General features: G+C 40.9%; 1 protein-coding gene across 5 annotated transcripts in view; it reads left to right on the forward strand.

Moving 5' to 3' along the window:
* syne1a (spectrin repeat containing, nuclear envelope 1a) overlaps positions 1-22,708 on the forward strand; it is a 111,843-nt gene that overhangs the window by 33,383 nt on the left and 55,752 nt on the right. For all 5 annotated transcript variants that reach the window (XM_072361711.1, XM_072361713.1, XM_072361712.1 and 2 more), the window contains exons 48-65: positions 85-246; positions 331-610; positions 829-1,001; positions 1,763-2,072; positions 2,156-2,320; positions 4,820-5,179; positions 6,540-6,676; positions 12,174-12,351; positions 14,527-14,709; positions 15,591-15,734; positions 16,984-17,139; positions 18,034-18,198; positions 18,566-18,738; positions 18,894-19,047; positions 19,357-19,500; positions 19,851-20,015; positions 20,163-20,480; positions 21,486-21,641. In XM_072361711.1, the coding sequence (XP_072217812.1) occupies positions 85-246; positions 331-610; positions 829-1,001; positions 1,763-2,072; positions 2,156-2,320; positions 4,820-5,179; positions 6,540-6,676; positions 12,174-12,351; positions 14,527-14,709; positions 15,591-15,734; positions 16,984-17,139; positions 18,034-18,198; positions 18,566-18,738; positions 18,894-19,047; positions 19,357-19,500; positions 19,851-20,015; positions 20,163-20,480; positions 21,486-21,641 (3,523 nt within the window). The remainder of the gene's footprint in view (positions 1-84; positions 247-330; positions 611-828; positions 1,002-1,762; positions 2,073-2,155; positions 2,321-4,819; positions 5,180-6,539; positions 6,677-12,173; positions 12,352-14,526; positions 14,710-15,590; positions 15,735-16,983; positions 17,140-18,033; positions 18,199-18,565; positions 18,739-18,893; positions 19,048-19,356; positions 19,501-19,850; positions 20,016-20,162; positions 20,481-21,485; positions 21,642-22,708) is intronic.

Consider the following 22,708-nt stretch of genomic DNA (forward strand, 5'->3'; position numbering starts at 1 on the left):
TTGTAATGTAATACATTTATGAATTTCTTATAGAGAAATATGCTTCTTGTAAAAAATGTTTTTTCCATTCCTCTTATATTCTAGTTTTGATGACTGTGTGGAGGGTATAAGAGACTGGCTGAGGCAGATGGATCTCAGACTCAAAAGTGAGCTTTCTCTCGGGGCCGAGAGCCAGCAAGAACCCCCAGACACCACAGAAGAGCTGGAGAGAATGGAAAACCTCAATAAGGATCTGATAGCAAGAAGGTCTGTATCTCTGGGAGCCTTAGGCCATATGTTGTATGTGTTGTAAAATCAGCAGAGCAATACAAGATTGTTTTCTTTTTTCAGGGAGTCTATTGAGCGTCTCTGTCAAGAGGCCCAGGCTCTGTCTGAATCCGGCCGAGGGTCGGGAGGAGAGGTCAGAGTGACAGGCCAACTCCAGATGGAGTATCAGGCCCTACTGAAGGCAGCCAGGGAGAGACTGCGAGGCTGCCAGGAGAGCCAGGCTTTTGGAGACACCCTCCAGGGACTTTGGGCCTGGCTGGAGGAGATCCAAGAGCGACTGGGTACAGTAGATAGCACGATGGGGACCAAAGAGCAGTTAGAGCAGAGGCTGGAGACTGTGCAGGTGAGGCGGGAGATGGCTCAAACATTTCCACTTAAAATCATATTTGATTAAAAAAAAAATTAAGCGATCCTCGAGCTTCCACATACTGCTCTTTACTCAAGGATGCCCTGTTGTTACAATTTGTGATGGTTCCCATGAACACAAGAGGGAGCTGTTTGTTTGGAAACTTCTTCATCCTAAACTCTTTTCTGAGGCCAGACAATGCTCTGTTTGCACAGGACATCCTGCTTTTGAAGGGAGAAGGGGAGGTCAAGCTGAATATGGCAATGGGTAAGGGTGAGCTGGCCCTGCGTAGCTATGGAGCTGCTGGACAGGAGGTGGTCCGCTCTCAGCTACAGGAAGTGGAGGATGCATGGGCCACGCTACTTGTCACTGCCATGAGCTGCCACAGGTACTTGGATGGTATTATCCTCATATATTTAGACTTACTGGTTAGCACAGTAAATAACCTAATTAAAAATAGCCCTACCTTTTATTATCCTCCAATGTGCTGTAACTGTACAGAAATTAGTTTCAGACATTTTTGCTTTTTTTGTGATCCATTAAATACGTTTGCCTGAGGAGATTTTAGAGCCCATTTGTCGGTGTGCCAAAAATTCTCCCGCCAGGGAACATATTATTTTCATCATGATAGATTATGTGTCAGTACTATTAATTACCATTAAGTTGAATTCATAATGAGAAGTATTTGTCTAATTTTCTAAATCTGATTGATGCATCTTTGTTTGCCCTCTGCTGCATGTGTGTGAGCATGTCAGCATTCACATGCACTGGTTTGTGTGTGTGTCTAATTGAGCATTTATGGTCCCTCCTATAAAAAGAAAATTGATCTCATTAGAGACTAAATGGTGGATGGCAAACAGTGGGTCACACATGGGGTGTGTTTGTGTTTTAAGGGGAAAGCAATAACAGGAGGCGAGGGGTAGCAGGTGAAGAAGAGGTGCGTGTGAGTGTGTGGATATTGGCGTTATTTGTGCATGCAGAGCTGACAGATGGCAAGGAAAATTGTGGGAGTGTATCAGTGTCTGTGTGTTTGAACCTCCTGATAAAAGGGGATAAAGACACTTGGCCCGTATTACTGATCATTTCTATTACTCTCACTTTGGATACTTTTCATACATTTCTGTTATTCAAACTGTATGATCTCTGCAGTCGATTAGAGTGGACTGTCTCTCAGTGGGGAGGATACCTTGAGACGGCTACCCAGCTTCAAGGTTGGATGGAGACTGTCAAAAGGGAGGTATGTGCTCCTCTTACACCACAGCCAGGACCAAGAGAGAAGGCCTCCCAGCTGGAAAGACTTAGAGCCCTGCTGGCTGACCTGGAGGACCACCAGATGGCACTTTCCAGCCTTGAAGAGAAAGCCAGAGAACTGTTCAAGAAGACCGGTGATGCGAGCTTCAACCATGGTGCACGCACTCAGCTACAAGTGCAGTTCGATGACCTCACAGCTTTGGTGGAGGTAAAGATGTTGTTACTGTCTCTCTAAAAAAAAACCTTTAATCTCTTTCAGAAGGTTACCAATGATTTTCAATTATTTTGTAGGAGAGAGTACGTCTTGCACAGGCAGTGGTGTTGGAGCACCAGGACTACCTGGAGTCTGTTCGGGAGCTCACTGATTGGCTGATGACTGCAGGAGAGGAGCTGCAGCATTGGTCTGATACATCGGGAGACTCTACCTCCATCAAAAAGAAACTGTCAGACGTGCGGGTAAGAAGAGAATCAAATAGATGACTTTAGAAATTGTATAATATATATTTTACTCTTTTTTTAAAATTAAAATTAATTATTATTATTATGAGTGTCCCAATCAAGATTTTATGTCCTTGGCACCAATCCAAATAATTTAAGATCAAGTATCTGTCTGTACTTTCAATCTAATACCTGCGTTTTCAACAGAGCACAGTGGTACCACCATAAGTACTGTACATAAAGTTATTGAAACATTTTTTTAATCAAAATAACTACGTACAGTTTCATATAAATGAAAGCACCTCGAAGGCCATCTCTTAACAATTCTGCAAAGTGCAGCATATGTTCTAACATGTTTTCAACAATAATACCAAAACACTGAAAAAAAAAACAGTTTTTTTTCTGTATAATCCTTGATTACCCAGAGTGTTACATTACTGAAGTAAAGCTAGGAAATCTAAAACAGATAGATATATATCAAAATAGTTCCATGATTAATCTGAAGGCAGCATTTTGTGCCATGATGAATGCAACATATTTGAATTACCATAACCTGCTTCACTGAAACGGCCTACTTTGTCTGTCTCCCATTATCCCTCTTTTCCCCACTGACTGAATTATGTTTATGAGTCGCATGAACTGTTTTGTTCATGCAAAGAAAATACTTGTGTATATTATCAATGACATGTTGGAAGGGTGCTTCAATAATGCAATTATGAATGTGACAACTAGACAAGTGTTTATTACATTGAACAGTGGCAACAAAATAAAACAACAGAGATTGTTGAGGTGCGCCAAGTGACCCTGATACAGATCAGTCAAAAAAATGTCCTGCAGGTGACAGGGCTATTGAAGGGTAGTGTACAAAGGTGTGTTTTATATAATGTCAGTGACATTACAACAAAGCAATGTACTTAATGTACTAAGAAGCATCCATCCATCCATTTTCTATACCCGCTTAATTCGTCGGTCGGGTAGCAGGGGGGGCTGTAGCCTATCACAGCAGTCATTGGGCGAGAGGCGGAGTACTACTAAAAAAGAAATATGTCATATTTTAGAAAAGATTTATCACAAGGCCTAAATAGTTGACTTCATGAGGTAGCTTGATTCTCACAAAGTTCACGAGATAATAATCAGAAGAATCCATCTTGGCACTGGAAGCTCCAGATGATACATTTGTGGCCAAATGTGAGGTTTGGACCAATCAGTGTCCACTAGGAACACTTGTTTGACCTAAGTGGTTTAAGTTGATTCACGATCATGAGACACATGCTTTGCCCATCACCTGTATGCAAAGTGCTTTTTGAAAATGCCTTCCTTTCTCCAAATGGTTTCGACAAAGGTTTCAATATAACAAACTACCAGAGACATTCACCAAGTAACAGCTTTTCTGGAGCTTTATATCATTCATGTAATGCTTATCAGCAGATGGAGTTTGTTTGGTTGTTATTGTATTGTAAAGATTTTTGAGAACTTCTCAACACTTCTTTATGGGCCATAAAAGCTGAAATGTTTAGTTAATTCAATATTCATTCTCATTTATCTGGTTTCCATTTTTTGTAGTTTGCGGTGATAATTGTCATGAGAATGTTTGGAGGCAGACCTTTATAATATGCCTATTGAATTACTGTAGCATTACCTGTAAACATCATTAACACTTATGTTAACCCTGCTTATGTATCTTATGCTTTGAGGGTGTGTTGTTTCTTGGAATCTGCAACCAGTCTGGAGGTGTTACACCTGTTATCTTTTGTGAAGATAACTGAAATCACTTAATCTAAATGGATTCTCACTATGAAGGAGAGTAAATCATGTAGGGAATTGGAATTGGTTCTCAGCTTGTTTCCCATATCAAAGCCAAATATCTCAGTCTCTCTTGATATAATTTACTGCCAATAGAATGGATTATAGTCTTGTAGAAAAAAATAGAGCAATGATTTTGCTCTTCCCTGTTCAATAATACTGCAATTACAGCAGTGAGAAAATATGTGAGAATAAATTAATTTGCATTTAAATTGTACACATGGGCCCTAATTATCCTGATAAAAATGTGTGTTCGCAGAGCCATGGTGTGAAACATTTCAGTAGAGGTTATAATTTCTTGTTTGTACAAGGTTAATGCTCATAACCACTACTCACACACAGTGAAATGATCAGATGCTCTTTTCAGATTGTCTTTTTCTGTCTTTTGGCATCTCACCATACTCAAGTGTTTGCTGTTCACATAATCTGCTTTTTAAGTGCTGCCTCCCTATAAAGAACTTGGAAAAGAGGTACAGGGGGATGGAGAGAAACTGAAATGAAAAAAGAAGGCACATGACATCAGTATCCTACTAATGGTGCACAGAGGGAATCAAATAATTAATGTAAAGATAAGTGATGGAGCTGAAAACGCTGGATATAAGCCTTGCATAAGCAGCTTTATATAGAATAGACTGCACATCTAGATATTATAGTTACCTTAGCCACAGTTTCCGTAGCAACTTTGTGTCCTATCTACTCTCTCTGTTTTGCCAGGAGCGTGTAGAGTGTCGACTCCTGGAGGGCAGAGAGCGCCTCAGCTGGGTTCGTCGCAGCGCAGCGACAACAGCGGAGCACACGGCGGCAGGCGGCTGTGAGGCCATGGATCGACAGCTGGGGGCACTGTTACATGCTCTGGAGCAGTGGGAGGGGGCCGCCCTGAGGGCCCGGGATGGCCTGGAGGGGGCCCTTGCCGCTGCTGCGGCTTCAGAGGAGGAATACAGCCGTCTCACTGCCCACCTGGAGGACGAGCTAAAAGAGTTTGATGGACGTCTCAGAGGGTGGAGTCAGGAGCTGATTAAAGCAGAAGGACGCAGTAACGGCGAGGAGGCAGTGGAGGGATGGCAGCTGGCTAAGGTAGAGTGAGATTGAAACATACATAATGGAAACATTAATGATTCATTGTTCATCTTCTCACAATAGTTTATTAAGAAAAGAATGAATTATAAAAACTCACTGTGTGCCAGGCTGTACGATCAGAGAAAGTGATTAGCACTGTTTAATGGAAAGTACCCACATAAACACACATAGACACACAGTGTGCAGACATCCTCTGCATTCAGTCACTCTGTTTTGTCAGTAATTATCCATTCTATTAGTAAATCCTAAAAACAGATTAGTTTGTAAATCGGCTTTACAGGAATGACGAATGACAGCTACAATCCCATCAGTTTCCTGCTTGTTTTGTCTTCCCCTGCTGTCCCCTCTATCCCTCCTCCTTTTGTTTTTAGCAGACATTATTTTCCACTATCTCTCCCCTACAAGCATTCCATTATTGGTTCTTTGTTTTTCTTCAAACTGTTCTCCAACTTGGTTGAAATGAACTGTGCTGGTTTGTCTGTCTTGGCTGCTGGGGTTATTGCTTGATGTTCTTGTTTCTCACCTTCCCTACTGCTCTGCCTCAAACCTCCTCAGGATGTTTATAGAGTGACAGTTTCTCTTTATTGTCAAGGCCACGCCAGCCTGTTCAACCTTACATTTCTCCCCAGGCTTTTTTGGCCATGCCTTTCTCCGGTTTTCCTCAATTTGGGGCTGTCAAAGAACAGAGGAGGAGTCCTCCCCTCCGCTCCTCCCCTCTCCTCCAGCCTGTTTCCTGTGTCCGGCCGTGTTTTCGTTGCGCGCTTGTTTGCGTGTATTTGAACCAATTCTGCATCTGTGAGGGCTGACAGCTGAATTCCACCGGGAGAGAGCATGAGAGGAGGAGAGGGAGGAAAAATGTGTGAGTGGGAATAAGTGGAAGGAGTGGGAGGAGGGAGAGAGGAGGGGAGAGAAAGTAGTAGAAGCACAAGAGGAGAGAGAAAAAGAGAAGAGAGCAACGAGTCCAAAGCGAAAGGGAGGGAGGGGTTGTTTAATCGCTGTACGTCAGATAGGGAGCAAATGAGTGAGAGTCAGAGCTTGTTCATATTTCATTGGAGAAGATTTCATGACTGTGTGAGTGTAGAATGTGAGGCACGCTGAGGAGAGCGGGAGAACATTATCCACAGCTCCTTCCTGCCACACTCTGCGAAGAACAGAAATGCTATTGAACAGGCAGCACTGTGAGTATGTGTTGCAGCGTGTGTGTGTTAGTGTGAATGTGAGCAGAGTGAAAACGACTGAGCTGGGATGTGAAAAGGAATGCGCTGATTGAAGAGTGTCATGCAGATCCGTTGGGTGTTTGTCTCTTCTTGACACACACTCACACTGAGCCAGCTGCTGTGTGTTTTGTCTTGTTTAGGATATTCTGGAGGGCTTGCAGAGCGCTGAGCCGATGGCAGAGAAGTTGAAAAGCCAACTGAATGACCTGGTGCGATACTCCAGAGACCTTGGCTCACAATCAGACCGGGTCACTGCGCTTATAAAACAGCACAACAGGTGAGAGGAATCTTTCTGATGCAGTGAGCAGTTAGTGGTGGAGAAATACTCACATTGGAGAAATGATACTCAAATGTGTTAGTTGGAGCTGAACTACAATGTAGTCAATGCAGTATTCCTGTTTATGGACTTGCAATGTAATCATTTCATTATATTTTGATTACATTATTATATGAACATTATCATTCTTCTTGTTTATTTTTTCCAAATTGATATTGTTGAATTGTTATTTCCATCCACACTTTAAGCCACAAGCTTCCATAGTATCAGCATCAGAAGATGCATCATGCTATGGACAAGTAAATGTGATTTGAATGCTTAATGCAATGCCTCCTTACGATTTTGCTCCATTATTCATTTTACTGTTCTTTTCAGTTATGTCTCTGGTTTTTTAATCATATTTTCAATGCTTTTTTCTGCTGATTGTCTTTAATGTGTTTTAAACTCTAAACTCTGTGAGGTGATGCCAAGGACAGTTTTCTGCAACGTAGCCTAAACTACTTAACAAGGAAGCCAACATTAAAAAAAAAAGAAAAATGTGATAAAGCTTTCAGGCATACTGGTGAGTGTTGATATTAGCTCTAAAGGGGATGTGTATGTGTTTTAATTTAAACGATACGGTATTATACCCTGAAGGGAAATGATACTGTTGCAGTTCAGATTCTTGGGGGAAAATAAGAAATCATTGAAAGGAATTATAATGAAGTCAGTTGACATACTGTTAGAAAGTTGGAAGTGTTGCAGGAAAAAAAATAGTAGGAATCTCTATAGATCACCAACGTAGTGGTGTTGTATATGTAGCTAGGCAACAGCTAAGCTGAAAGTGTTTCATCCAGCATTGGCAGGTAACAGCCTGAACTCTGAGAGGAAACTGAGAGGGATTGCAGTACTTGTTAAAAACACAAGCTGCATGTGAAAAATGAAATGAAAACATACTTTATTCCTCCCAAAGAGAAATTAAGATGTTGCAGAATATTTTCCCATTAATCATCATAAGCTGTCGTTGAGTATGGTTATTGCTGCTGCCAGAAATAATCTCCCATTCTGCTTTGTGTTGGGCAGAGCTTACTGAATATACACAGTGTTATTTCAACACTATGTCATGTAAATGGTAGAATGTATTTATTATTTTATTTATTATATCCATTATGTTAATAAATCCTGCAGCATTCCTCTTTGCACAGTCAAGTCCAGGGGCTCCTGATCAGTCCCCAGCACTGAGCCAACCTTCTTTATCAGTTAATTCAGTTTTTTTTTTATTCACTGGTTCTGATGCTGCTGCCCCAACAGATGGCTGCAAAGCAGATTGCACTCTCCATCACAGATTTAACTGAAATTAAACATTGTGCTGCAAACATTTGATGACTTAAGCTTCCTCAACAAGTACAGTTTTCTCTGTCTCTGTAGACAGCCTCAGTGTTGCATTTCAAGTCAAGCCTGTTGTCCAGTTGAACACCCAGGTATCTGTAGTCATCTACAACCTCCACCTCTTCCCCCAGGACTGAGACAGTGTTTGGCTTATACCCGGTCCTCTTAAAATCCACAATAATCTCTTTTGCTTTGTTCATTTTTAAGATTATATTATTGTTCATGTAACATGCCACAAAATGGTCGAACAGTGCCTGTACTCAGCACTGATACACCCAACAACAATAGTGTCATCTGAGTGCTTCTGGAGATGATAAGACTCTGAGTTATACTGGAAGTCAAGGAAGTACTGTAGGAGGTACTGGAATGGAGGAAGCCATTCTTCAGATCTGTAGTCCCATCTTTACTCTTCCTGCTCTGACTGCAGTCTGTCTGAAAGCTTTATAGAGGCGTGTTGAAGTCTGAAAGAAGATCATGTGGCCGTGTCTCAGTGAATCGCTCAATTTTGCATTCCGATATTGCTGATGTGTCCTCGTCAGTGTCCCAACGTGTCGACTTTAAGTGTCAGTAATCTTACGTTTCCCATGATGATCAAGAGAGGGTATGGTTTACTCTTCCTCCCTCTTGCTCTCTGTTTTGTTCCTGCCCTTCATGTGTGATCTGTCATTTCCGACTTGTCTGGATTTGGGGTCTTATTCCACTCATTACGTGGGCTTGAGAAAGTTCAATCAGCTGCTATCAGATTTAAACAACTTTCCCGCAGGTATGGATATGAGTCATAACAGATGTTAAAAAGTGCCTGAAATGCCAGGTGAAATCATTCAAACAGCACAGCATCCAAACCAGCATAGAAATCAGTGTTTTCATTGAAGAAACGTAAAAAATCTCAATTAAATGCAAAAAAAGACACAACACGCTGGAGGAAAAACAGCACATAGTAAGAATTTCCCCAAACACATACCACATGTTAGTGCCCACATTTATAAGCTCATTTGTAGTAGAGGAGTGTGCAGGTGCATATGGCCATCTGAAATAGGTGTGACATGTATCTGCCAGATGAAGGTGCAAGGTGAAGGAGAGCAGCAGAGCCACTAGTTGCTAAGCGACATTTAACCACCTTCCCTCACCTCTGCTTGTTCACTATGTCTTTGTCCTTCTGGAGTTTATTTTTATGCAGAACCGTGTAACTTTCAGGTAAATTATTTAGAATTTGAGGCAGTTTTTTTCACCAATACATTGCTTGTTTTAGTCTAGTTACTAATAGACAGTCGACTTTGAACACACCATGTAACATCTTGTCAAAAGAACAACAGAGCATACAAAAAAATCCTAAACACAACACATATTCAGTTCATATTTTTGAAATCTCACAGCAGCACAAATTATTTTCTTACTTTGCATTGATGTTGCATTAACTGTGCTGCTCTGGGACTATCATAGTTTTGGCAGAAAACCTGGGTGAGGTCAACGTGTTGGGAATGCTTTGGCTGCTGCTTGGCAAAAGCAGCACCTTTTCTTCTTTACTTAGCTTTTCAGTCTGTCATAGATTTGGCCTGTGCACTCTTTGCACCTGTCCTGCATTAAATGTTGCAGCAAGAACAGTGAACAGAGAGAAAAAGGAAGACCAAGGAGAGGAGACAGACGAGGGAAAGGAGCAACTCCCCCTCCTTTCATAGCACATGCCAGATTTTGTTTGTCACAGCAGAAAAAAGTGCTTCTTCTTCTATCCCAACCGTATTTGCCTCATCACACTGTTAAAACTCAAGGCTGCTTGTATGCATGCATATTTGTCCATTTAAGTTTGTTTGTTTGTTCATTATTCTGCAGGAGAATGAACAAACAAATTAATTGTTGAATGAATTGTTGTTTTCTTCATGCTTGCCTTTTGACAGTATTGCCTGCTCTAGCAGCTGTGTACCTTGTTTCACTGCTGGCATCCTTCTCTCAGTTTTTTTACGCCCTCCTGTAACCTCTTCCAACCGTCCACTACAGTGTGTAAAGGTTATTTCCAGTCGGAAGTAATAACTTATGCAAGAAGTTCCATTTGTTTTGTATGTTTCACAACGATTTAGTGAAGACTTCCAAATTCACAACTGATCAAACAGTTATTTGCCTTGATAATTGTGAACACTTCCTTTCCCTGACATTAATCATATCGGAGTTGCAGAACTTAAGAATACTACACTTATTCGCGAGGATTCATTATATAATTGAAAAAATACACCTTTTTTAATCAAACCTTAAGAGTTTTTTCCTTCTCAGGAACTATATGTACATACAATTACTTGGTAGCTATTAGGAATTTAACATCTTTTTCCAGTTTATTATTTCTTGTTCTTTAGAGTAAATGTAACACCTAAGTAATACATAAATGCAATTACAAGCATACTGTCTTCAAAAATACTGGCTAAGCAATATAAACATCCTTTTCAAAAACAGCCATGAGCATGTTTCTTTCATCCATTGAGTCCGTCAATTTCATGATTTCTATGAATCTGTCCTGATTAATCTTGACTGAAGCAGCAACCAGAGCTTTCCAAATGCTTTAGTATCTTTTCATCCCTCACTGTGAAGCTCATGTTTAAAAAGGAGCCAGAACTTCTCAATAGGATAGAGTATTCGCTCAACTTTGAGACCAATGTGAAATATTGTGACACTGGAGTATAATGGGTTCCCGGTTGCATCTTTTGAAGATATTTATGCCTGTTTTCTCCTTGGACTAATCATGGTTTCAGTTATGTTCTAGTCATGTTTTTCCCCTGCCACCTCGGTTCACTCAAGTCACCTGGCTCGTTGTTCACAGCTGCACCTCATTCACTGATCACTCCCTCCACAGTATTTAGTCTTCTGGTTTCCTTTCAGTCACTGCAGAATCCTTACTAACCCTTCATGCCTTGCCACACAGATAAGTCTCGGTTTGCCGTTCTCAGTCTTGTTTTGTGTTCCTTTGTTTATTCATAGTCTCGTTTTGTTTCATAGTTAAGTATTTTTGATCCGGCTCTGCCGTGCTTTATGTTTTTTGGCCTTGTCTTGTTTTTGTTCTTGCTCCCTGTTTTTGTTAATAAACTTTGTTACGTTTGAAAGAACTGCATCTGGGTCCTACCTCTCCTCCGAACCGTGACAATTTGGACTGCTTGATGTCCACTATTCCTTAAGATTCCTAAAAGTGAGGGGCAGCTTTCCTCTGCCGAGTGGAAAAATCTGGATTGGACCTAAATCTCAGTTAGATGTATTGTCTGGCCCATTAAGATAATGAAGCTGTATAGCAACAAAATGGTCTTTTATGCTTAAGGCCACACCCTCCCTCGCTTCCAAATATTTATCACCTGGAATCGATTAAATCCAAAAGCTTTTAAGTTTATATGAATTTCATAACATTTTAACCCTTAAAACAGAAATAATGGGAAAGTGAGAATATATCTTAATAATTACACTTTCAAATGGGATTTACGGCAGCATTCTTCACGGTTCATGCCGAAAATCATAACCATCTGTTAAAGAGGGAAATTTTATATTTGTTTCATTCAACAAGTTGAAACTCTTTATTTAGTCAATGCCTTTATTATGGCTATGATACATGGTGTTATCAATATTGTTGCTTTTCTTATGTCTGTATTGTTTCTTGAGTCCATTCACTGACAACAGACTCGAATCACATGACACAAAACATGAAAAAAATTTTAGTCTCTTCATTTTTGTTACCCCTCAGTGTTATATCCTGCATCTCACACTTTTTCTATAGATGCAAGCTGTCATGCCTTGTTCTCTCCATCATGTCACCCCGTGAACTCTTGCCCCAATCATATGTTGCCCCTCAATCCCCCTCCCACACACTGCCCCCTAACACCATCCCCCACTCTCCCTCCTTGCCCCAGCACTCATTCCTTCCACTTCACCCACTTTGCCATTTCTCCACCTGCACATTTCTCATTCCTGACCACTGAATGGCTTCTTTTCCTCCCTAACATCAGGACAGTTTGAACAATATCTGAGTATGTCTTCTTTGTTTTGAAGTTATCAGCAAACACCTCTGGTCGTTGCTTTTTTGTGTTTGTTCTCTTTCGTTTCTCCTTGGAAATGCAGCTCATGGACAGCATTTAATGTTTGTTTAATTTTTACTTACCCACAGCCTTAGTCTCCGTGCATCCAGGGAATGTCAAAATAAGGAGCGCCTATTGGAGCAGAGGTTCCGTGCGGCTCTGAGAGACTTCCAACAGTGGCTGGTCAATGCCAAAATCAGTACCGCCAAATGCTTTGATGTGCCACAGACTGTCTCAGAGGCCTCCACCTCTTTGCAGAGAATCCAAGTAAGAGATATCTCCTTTTAAACTCTTTTTTTCAAAGGAGACATCAGGGAAAATCTTATAATGCTTTAAGAAATGTTGTAATATGTAAGTATGATCAGATGCAGTCTTTTCATTGGTGTTTCTGGTTTGCTCATGAATATATATCACTTATTATTTTGCTGTTATTGCTGCTACTTGGTTTGGATAAATATTTTTTGCCACTATGATTATAAAAAGCAGCATACCCTGTGCAACAGAGGAGTTGTCCCTGAACACACCAGACACAGAAAAGCAATAAAAACAGATTACATCGTATTATGTTCATATTCTTCTGAGACAGAAGGCAGTGGAACATGAAAAGGTGTTCATTTGAATGGAATAATCAAGCTTTTTGAGAAATAACATTTTTTTTAAATAACTTTTTTATGCTAGCAGAATGTCTGTGGGTTAATGATTGTGTCTCATGCTCGTATAGCTAATTACTGAATATGGCCATCTTGCCTTGTTTCTATTTGTCCTTACACAGCTCCCCTGGTGCAGTAATGGTTTTAGTTAGTATCTGTTGATAGTGGAGTTAATATAGTTATCCTGCCTTTGTGGGTATTGATTCAACAAGCTTCAAGTAATTTTGCTTTGTCCTTGAGAGACTCAAAATCCTCAGAAGAGTACACTTTGAATCCACTGCCGCTAATTGTAAACCAGGGCTTGCTTTTGCTTTCATTGCATGAAGCTGGCAAGCTAAGCAAAGAGTGCTACTACAAAGAGAAGTTAAATTATGTATTAGTTGTATAATCAATCAATTTTCAATGGGACATCGCTGAAGGATGACTAAACATGTTCACTCTTGAGTGTCCTCTCTCGGGCTTGTTGGAGTGGCGGAATGTGCAATAGGCTGGATAAGATGGAATTGGGATACAAGAAAGCTCCACAGTGGGGTTTCTCTGTGATTCTCTTCAAAATATCTCCTGAAAGAGAAGTCTGTGTGTTTTCCTGTGAGATTCTGGCAGGTCTGGCAGGTCTGGCAGGTCTTGCAGCCTCTTTAGCGCCCACCAGGGTCCTTTCTAAGAGTCAGGTGCTTGTCTATGAAAGTAGACATCCCTACACTAGACAGTTAATTACCCTGCAGACACATGATCACATCCGCCACCACCACCACACTGCCATCAGGGAAGTGTTTGCTGTTACAGCCAAGCTCTTGTTCTAAGAACGTAAGAACTTGATTTTACTCCTAGTACTAAGATTATCATTCAGCAAAGGTTGCATATGTGATGTTTTATTGAGTCAGCACTCGCGTGGTCACAGGAAAAATTCAGTTCAGACTCTCAGTTGAATAATGTGATGGGGATTTTTTTCTGGATCATTTTCTTCCAACAGGATTTTTAATTGAGTGCTGTGGAGATTTTTGTGTGTACTTCTGAAGATTTTGAAATATCCTTGAGGATGAAAGGGAATTTTTTTCCATGTACATGGTGGACAGAGCAATACGGAGGCAATCATGTTTTATTTAATATTGACTTGGTGAAGAATGTGGAACAATGTTTCCACATGACTGGCCTCCAGGAGGGCTAGCGTGGGAGGGGTGAGGGCGTCCATTGTGCCATGCTTAATTGGTGTTATGCAGTTACACTGGCGGGAGGAGAATGTTACTAAGTGTGAAAAAGAAACAGTGAATGAACGTAGACCAGACAGAGAAAATTGAGAGATAAAGACAGACTGAGAGAAAGATTCAGACTTTCTGTGCTTGTGTGTGAGGAGGCTGAAGATGTAGTGATGTGCTGACTGCACAGATGGTGAAGCGGTCCCTGCTGCGTTACTGTCATCAGCTCAGCTCCGAGGGAGGGTGTGTGTGTAGGCTGTGTATGCGTTATGTGTCTTTGTATGTGTGTACATTCTCAGTGGGTGGGTAAGGAGTAGCTACATAGAAACCAACACATTTCAGGTTCACTGACTCTCCTTATCTGTTATAGCAACTCTGTGTCAGGCACCTCATCCTGCTTATATGCATATAGAATTAGTAACGACTTTGTCTAATGTAAGCAATGCTTATCACTGTGCAAAGTCAGATTATGTGGCACCAAAGGTCTTGGTTTTTCATTCAGGCCATTTTTCTTTCCTTTAACTTTCACGCCCTCTTCCCTTTGTGTGCGTTTATTAAATAGTCACAGCTCCTTTGTCTTTGTCTGTGTATCCCCTCAGGAGTTCTTGAGTGACAGGGAGAATGGCCAGGCCAGGCTCAGTACAGTAGGAGCCAGTGGGGAGCTGCTGATGGCTGTCGTGTCCAAAGATAGAGTGGAAGGAATCAAGGCCAAGGTGGTAAACGCCAGAGAGGACTGGAAGAGCCTGATGAATAACCTGCAAATGAGAGAAGATGCACTCAAGGTTGGTTTTGCTTGGTTGCCGTTTTCTTCGCCGAAGACTTTTCTTGAAGAAAACGTGGTCAAATTGAAGTTGAATTGAATTGAACTGTGTGGTTTTGATATGTAAATCTATGTAACTTGTATAAAGTAGGTCTATGTATATTTACTAACCAGATGTCAGATTTTTAATGTACTCTAGTAGCTATATTTACTGTGACAAATTTTTCTTTAATCTGATTTAAATCATTTTGATTTAGGGATTTAAAAAGAATTTATGTGGACACAAAATAAGGAGATCCAATAAATTGTATGTTTACATGCTACAAAGCATGTAAAATAAATGGGCCTGCCTGCTAATTTGTGGAAAATATAAAAAGAAAAAAGGTTAGATGACAATTTGTTAAATAATAAAGGAAGAAGAAAAAGTTGTTCATAAATCAACAACTTGTAAGCCTTCTTCTCTTGCTGCCTATAAACAACAACATGAAAGTAGATCTTTCACCAAACCGAGAGAGTTACCCTCTCTGAAATTAGCCGGTCAGAAATGGAGCCCTATCAAAAATGTTATGTCAAAATGTTCAACTATTACTAAAATAGACCAGCTCAGTTTTGCTGCCACTGCGTTTCAACCTCCCAACCCAGACCAAGCAATCACAGAATATTCATTTAAAAAAGAAACAGCCAGATTAAGTGTATACATGGTTACATTTCCCTGTTGATAAGATTCTAAAAAGGTTTACACCACCCCTCTCAATCTGATTAAAATGATTTCTGATCTGATCCAATCTGAGTCAGATCGGATCAGTCAGATCTAATTGCAGTATTTACAGGTGGCATTTTAATTCTGAGTGGACTGTTAATCTGGTTGTTTATGTAAACTCATCTGCTGTGTTAAATTCACAGAATCTGCAGTCCCAGATGACAGAGTTTGAGACCAGTGCTGAGCCTCTGCAGGACTGGCTCAACAGCACAGAGATCAGAGTTCAGGAGAGCAGCGCTCGTCTACATGACCTTCCAACCAAGAAACAGGAGCTCAGTAAATTACAGGTATTTTGGTGCCAACAGCATCATGATTCTGCTTTATGTGGATGTCAGAGTTCTCTCAAAATTACATTATTTTGTATAATTATTGTGATTATTCATGGGTCCATCTGTCAGTTTTTACATTGTTTCATGGCCACTCCAGCAGCTAATCCTTATGCATAACATCAAGGCTTTTTAATTCTGACTTTAAGATCTATTTTCTGTGAAATTGCATTACATGACCAAAAGAGAGCCTTTTACATTTCTCTTCTCAGCTGCTATTGCTGATGTTCTCTCATTTCCTCCTTTCACTTAAGTAAACCCTGTCATTGCATTGTAAATTGAATATTAAGTAGGATAGTTAATAGTTGCCTCTCCATCAGATACGGATCCCTAAAGTACAATTTCAATTCACTGGGGAAAAGAGAGAGACCTAATTACATTTGTTGAGCACCACTGGATCAAAATGGAGCTGCATCTTGACACAATAGTCAGAGAAGAGGTCCAGAAATCTAATTAATTCTGCTTCTGTCACAGCTGAAGCGCTTCGTGGCTAAAAGGCCTTTTTCTGAATGCGATAACAGCTTCTGCCATGTCTGGCAGACACAAGAAAGGAAGAGAAGCACGAAGCGTTAGAAAGATAAAACTGACAACAGAGGAAAAAATATATCAAGCCCATCTTAAAGCTTTGCCCTTATCATTGTAGATATTTTTGTGTTTATTCTGTCGCTGCTGTAGTGCTTCCTATCGTTGTCTTTTGTCTGGCCCTGCAGGTAATTACATTTCTACCTCCCCAGCACCTGAAGTACAATACAATACATGCAGGCTGTAGTGTTTAAACCTGTGTTGGCAAAATCCTCTTTACCCTGTCACATCTATACCCCCCACTTTTGCAGCCTTCAATGGGTTCCCTGCTCTGCTCTGTGGTGTCCAACTGAATAACAGCATTTCTATTTCAAACTGAACATCAAGAGAAATACTGCTGATGCTTGTATTATGATGTTCTATTCCCCTGTTTTTATCATGTATGTGTGATGTGCTCTCATTCCTCCGTGTACCTACTCGTGACAAGTTAACTGAACCCTGCATCCTTCCTCTGTGCCTTTCACGCCTGCTGTCTCATGAAAAACTCCTTTTTTTATTTTTTTGTCATTTCATTTTCCCTTTTTAACGGTGCTTGCACACAATTATCCTTTACAATCTGTCACTTTCAAACACTACATTGCTCCGTCTCTATTTTTCCACCTCCTCCTCCTCATTTGTACTGGTCCAGTGTGTACTGGAGGAGATGACCATTCGGGAGGTAGAGCTGGGCAGGCTGAGGGAAAGAGCTCATCGTCTCTGGGAGGGACAAGCAGCCGGAAAGGGCTTCGTCCACAGAGTATCTCAGCTGTCAGCACAGTTCCTAGCCCTCAGCAACCTAACCAAGGTAACACAGCTCGCACCAGTAACCCTGTGGCCCCCTGTCCCCTAACTGAATGTGTGCATCTGTCACAGAAATGCTGCAGCATGCTTTGCTTGATACATGTACTTCTGGTATAATATGTCTGTCCAGCCACGGTGTTCCCTGTTGTTCTGTGTGATCATAGATTATTACCTCTTCCAACAGTTGCTCTAATTAGCTCTCCACTGGTAAAATTTTTGCCCCAAAGTACATCCTGGTGTCCAGAGTAATTTACCTGAACACAGAAATCTATTTCATCTTCAAAAGGTCCTTGTGGTTGCAGCCTCATCAACATAAAAAGGGCAAAGCTGTGTAGCTTTCATTTATCCACGAAAGCACTTAGAAAATGCCAAAGCTGAAATGTGTCAGTGCTTTTGAAGCTGACCTTTATGAAGCTCTCATTAGATCAGTCACACTTATGATTAATTTGACGTATCGTGGAGCAAAACATTTCCCTGATTGCAAAGCACTGTTCTCTTACCTCAGGACAATGAAGGTATCCCAGCAATGATGAATGGGATTTATTTACTTTGCTGCCTATACCGGAGTGCTATTTTTAGGTCTTCTTCCCTGCCAGACTTGGAAACAGGAATTCAATCATTTAAAACTGCCACAAGTCATTACAGCTTTCACTTTCTTCACTCCACAGTATCTTAGATGTTCAAAATGTACGATTGAAGACTGCAAACATGTGCTTGTGCTGTAATGTGGGAGTGTGAGAGTCTCTGGAGACATCTGTTAGGGAGAACAAGGCTCATTTCAAACACAACAATATGAAGACACAGTTGTCGTGCAGAGATGTTTATAGTTCTCAGTTCACATAGAACCAGTAAAAGACTCGAAGAGTGTGTTTACATAGATGCACTCTTATTTCTGCAGGACAAAGCCTCAAGGATTGAGCGTATTGTCGGGGAACACCGACTATTCTCTCAAGGACTTAAAGAGCTTCAAGACTGGGTGTGTGAGGCACAGAGGGTAATCAACACCTGCACCTCCACCACCACAGACAAGGGCGTGTTGGAGGACCGCATGTTACAGCTGGAAGTAAGAAGCAACTAGATGGGTGTGGGATCACTTACAGGGCAGCAACATTTTTTGAGATATTCTGAACGGTGATACGTGTCTCTCAATCGGTTGTTTTATTTTTTGTGATTTGGGGAAATTAGTTTCAGTTTGCTGTCAGCGTTCTTGGTATTATAGCTCACTATATAATAATTAGTCTTGCTATAATGGATAATTTGTGTAACACTTCCAGCACTACAGATTCCTGCACTTTATGCCAAATTATATTCTTGCAACAATGCTGGTACACTTTTTAGATAGTCATGTGCACATGTTGCATTGACTTTGTGGTGTAAAATTTTAGTTATAGATATTTGTTTTATGTCCGCTTGTTCACTCCTGCCTGTAGGCCTTGCTGGCTGCCCGTCAGGAGAGGGAGATCCAGCTAAAAATGCTGCTGACGCGGGGAGAGGCAGTTCAAAGGAACACCTCGGCTGAGGGGGTCCCAGTGATCCGCAAACAGATTCAAGACCTCAAGGACTCATGGGATTCATTGCTCTCTGCCTCAATCCAGTGTAAAAGGTGACCAGGATCAGAAGATCTTTGAATAATGGACCTGGAAACTGTCTCATTTATTTGTCTCAAGTTCAATCAATTGAAAGGTTTAAGTGGCATTAAAATCCGTGCTTTTGTGTGTTATCGCACACACTTGTTTGTTCCCTCTGTTTTGACTACAGTCAAATAGAAGGTGCTCTGTCACAGTGGACCAGCTATCAGGAGGACGTGGGGCAGTTTGTACAGTGGATGGACCGTGTTGATGAGGCACTCAGCTGCTCAGACAGACAGTACTCTGAGATGAGAGACAAGACTGCTAACCTGGGGAAGACGAAGGTATGACATGTCACAGATAATTATCAGCCTTAAAAAAACAGAATAGATTTTGTTAAACTTATTTTCTGTTTTGAGATGTAACCCAGAAAAACACCCACTAAAGCACAGCTGTAATTATAGACGCTGTTAGCTTCAATCTGCAGATCAGCTGTCATCTTTTTTTTCCTCTTTGTATTGTCTCGAAAAATTAGATATCACTTTTTTAAGAGACAGATATCCTCATTCTCTTCTCCTTATATTCATCTATACCACAGGTCTTCCCAATAATTTGAATGAACTGCAGTGATGAATGTGTGTACTTCATTTCAGCTTCTCTATGAGGAAGTATTAAGTCACAGCAGCCCTCTGGAGACCATTGCCACAAAAGGTTCCAACATGGCTGAACACTACACAACCCAGCAGGAGGTGCAGCAGCTGCAGTGTAGATATAACACCCTCAAAGAAAAAGCAAAGGTACCCTCCAACAACACACGGTTTCATTTCATCCTCTGCAGGCATTTCAATAAGTGATTGTTTTGAGAGTTTTGCATACTTCATGTTTTATCAACAATCTCAGTTATAATTCCACATAATTACTTGTGAAAGGGAGCTCTATTTTAGAAACTTTTGTAGCTTCAAAGTTCATATATAATGTTTCAGTTCACAACACTTTTAAAAAAAATCATTATATCCTATTTTAAAGTCAACATACTTTTCTAAATACCTCAACACTTTTATAGTATTCAAATGGCTCGGATGGCCCTGTAACACTGAATCAGGGCAATCCTTTCTTTCAACAATGTTTCCAATCTCTCATTTTGCAGAATGCAGTTAGTAAGGCAAAGGAGCTGGTGTTGGTCCATCAGGAATATCAGAGGGGGTTGCATGTGTTTGAAGACTGGCTGGAGCAGGAACAAGCCTCTCTGGCATTGTTGTCTCATCCAGAGGGAAACGTGGATACACTTGAGAAAACACTGCAGCAGCTACAGGTAGTTATACTGTGGTGTACAGTTTTATACAAAATGGTAAAGTCTCCTACGTTGTTGGACTACCTCCCCACACAACCAACATACTGTACCTCTCAACCTGAATCCATTTAAGGTATTAACCACAAGTTTTTTTTATTTCCTTCATAGCTCCTGCAGGAACACTGCTCAGATGGTCAGTCGTTACTCTCTTCAGTGCTGACCAGCAGAGAAAGGGTAATCCCTTGGGGTATACCTCAGATTGAGGATCGAGCCCTGGACACTGCTCAACGAGAGTGGGCAGCCCACCAGAGCCGTCTGGAGGAGACTCAGGCTCAGCTGCGCTCCACTCTGACCCGGCTGAGGCAGATGGGTCACAGGTTCCTGAGCTTGGCTCAGTGGTTGGAGGACATGGAGAAGGTGGCTAACATCAGAAGTAATCGGCGGTCAGACAGAGGAACTAAGCAGACTCAGCTGAAGAAACTCCAGGTCAGCAAAACTATATACACTATATCTGCTTATAGTATTTCAAATGCCAATACTGTAAACCTAAGAAGACAACAACACTGTCATTATTAGGGCAATAGTTTGTTTGAGAAATAAGCTTGCTTGCTGCGTTCACTAATTGGCAAGAATCAGTTTCCAAGCAACCAGTAGAGACTTCCCAGCTAAGAATTAGTTCAGTAAACACCAATTTACACCATTTTACTGTGAATCAAATTAATTAGATACATATTAAGCATTGAATTTGAACGATTTAAGATTAATTGGTTAAATTGTAATGGACCTTTCTTACCTCTCGTTAGCAAAACATTACAAAGATATACATGTTTCTTTGCTCCTCAAAAGATGCATATGCTAGTCATTTATCTGCAGTTAATCATTTTCTTTTACCAATAAATGCATATAATAATACATGATTACAATCAGTAATAACCCCTGATAGCACAATATATAGTGCATTTCTGTAAGGAGATACAGGAATATCAAACAGCTTGGTATTAATTTCAGGCCACAAGTAGCAAGAAACGAAACCCCATCTGACATCTAGATACATTTTGGTTGCTTTAAATTAATCCTGTCAAAAATTCCTGTGCAATTTTGATTCAGATTTACCCTTTGTCTGTCAGTCACACCAACACAACTCCCAATTTACTCACAATGCATCCACTAGAATATACATGCCAAATATTTTGCCTGTCAGAGTGAAAGCAATGAAGTATCTGTCAGTATGAAATATAACACGTCACTTATTTGCATTCCAAGTAAAACAACAGTATTCCCGGCTTGGCCTCTTCTCTTTGGAGTACACTTCCTGCCAGTGTCAGGATGCCAGAGAGTCTTTTCCTTCCTTCCATTGAGAGGGACACGCACACAAGCACACTCATTCATACAAACCCTCTGTTATTTCGAGTTGTTATTTCTCCCATATTTCCCCTAGATTATTTTATCAGCATTTAAACAAAACATGTTCAATTTATGTGTTCAACTCAGGGGGACCTTGAGGCAGTGCTCGCTCGACAGGTTGAGGTCGATGGACTCTCATCGTTGGCCCAGCAGGTTCTGGAGGAAACCTACATCAGTAGTCGTGTCAGTGTTACTGCCACCCAGCTGACTGCCCGCTACCATTCACTGCTGCTCAATATACAGGTTAATTCATGTATAACTTGTAACCTCCCTTGTTTAAAACAGAGCTTTTTGATAGGGATTACATGTAGGCATTGATTTCCCATTAGTATTAAATCAAGCTTTACTGGTGTGTCCCATTTCCTTTTCAGTTCTTCAGTATTTATACAGATCTTTTTCCACCAGCCATTTTTTCCCTAATTGTGTGTAACTGTTTGTTTGCCAACTTCTAAGAACAGATCATCATCACATTTTTTTAGTCACTTCACTGCATTCTCCTGCAAGCCTCCATACCCCTGGCAATTTTCAGCTTTTACATATGAATACAACTGTATTAATTCTGGATACCAAATTGATTTCCTGTTATCCAGAATGTATGCCTGGACTTGTTTCAGTTGACCTTTTGGCAGTACCTGTCTCCGGTGGTTAGGACACCAAAGAAAAAAACAAAGACTTACTTGTCATTACTTGTCATATCTTACAAAAAAACTTCACATAATGATATTTATCAGCTGATCATAGGCTGAAACACTTTTATGATACTGTTTGAATGATAAACAGTAAATGTGAATTTGCAAGAATTGTCAATGGAGTCTCCTCCCACAGTTGACCTGCAGACACATGTTGTTATGCTATCTTGACATTTACTTTAGTTTCTGTGACACCTAACTTTGGGAGTTACTTCTGTGAGCCCAGCTTGCTTTGCTCTGTATACGTACATCCAGCCTCTCTATTTGTCTGCTCCTCTGGGGGGGCTAAAGGAAAATCAATGTGACTCTCCTGGTCAGGGGCTAAAGCTGTAATTAAACGCTACACACTGCAATCTCACACTCGGCAACAGGAGTGAAAAGGATTTTCCTGCACTACATTGATTTTTTTTTCCCTTTCATTCCCACCTTCAGGAACACATCTGAGTGAGCATGAGTTTGCCTGCCTTTACTCCTCCACTTTTATTTTCTGTGCTACCCACGCCCTTCCTCCTCTGCTTAATTTGACTTAGCTTGCATATACTTAAAGTCAGACATGTAGCATCCCCCTCTCACTGTGGATCCCTGTAATTACATTGGAGGAAGTGGGGGCCACATGGGCTT

This window comes from Leuresthes tenuis, unplaced genomic scaffold (assembly GCF_036924035.1).
Source record: "Leuresthes tenuis unplaced genomic scaffold, fLeuTen1.0.hap1 SCAF_13, whole genome shotgun sequence".
Classification (NCBI taxonomy): Eukaryota; Metazoa; Chordata; class Actinopteri; order Atheriniformes; family Atherinopsidae; genus Leuresthes; species Leuresthes tenuis.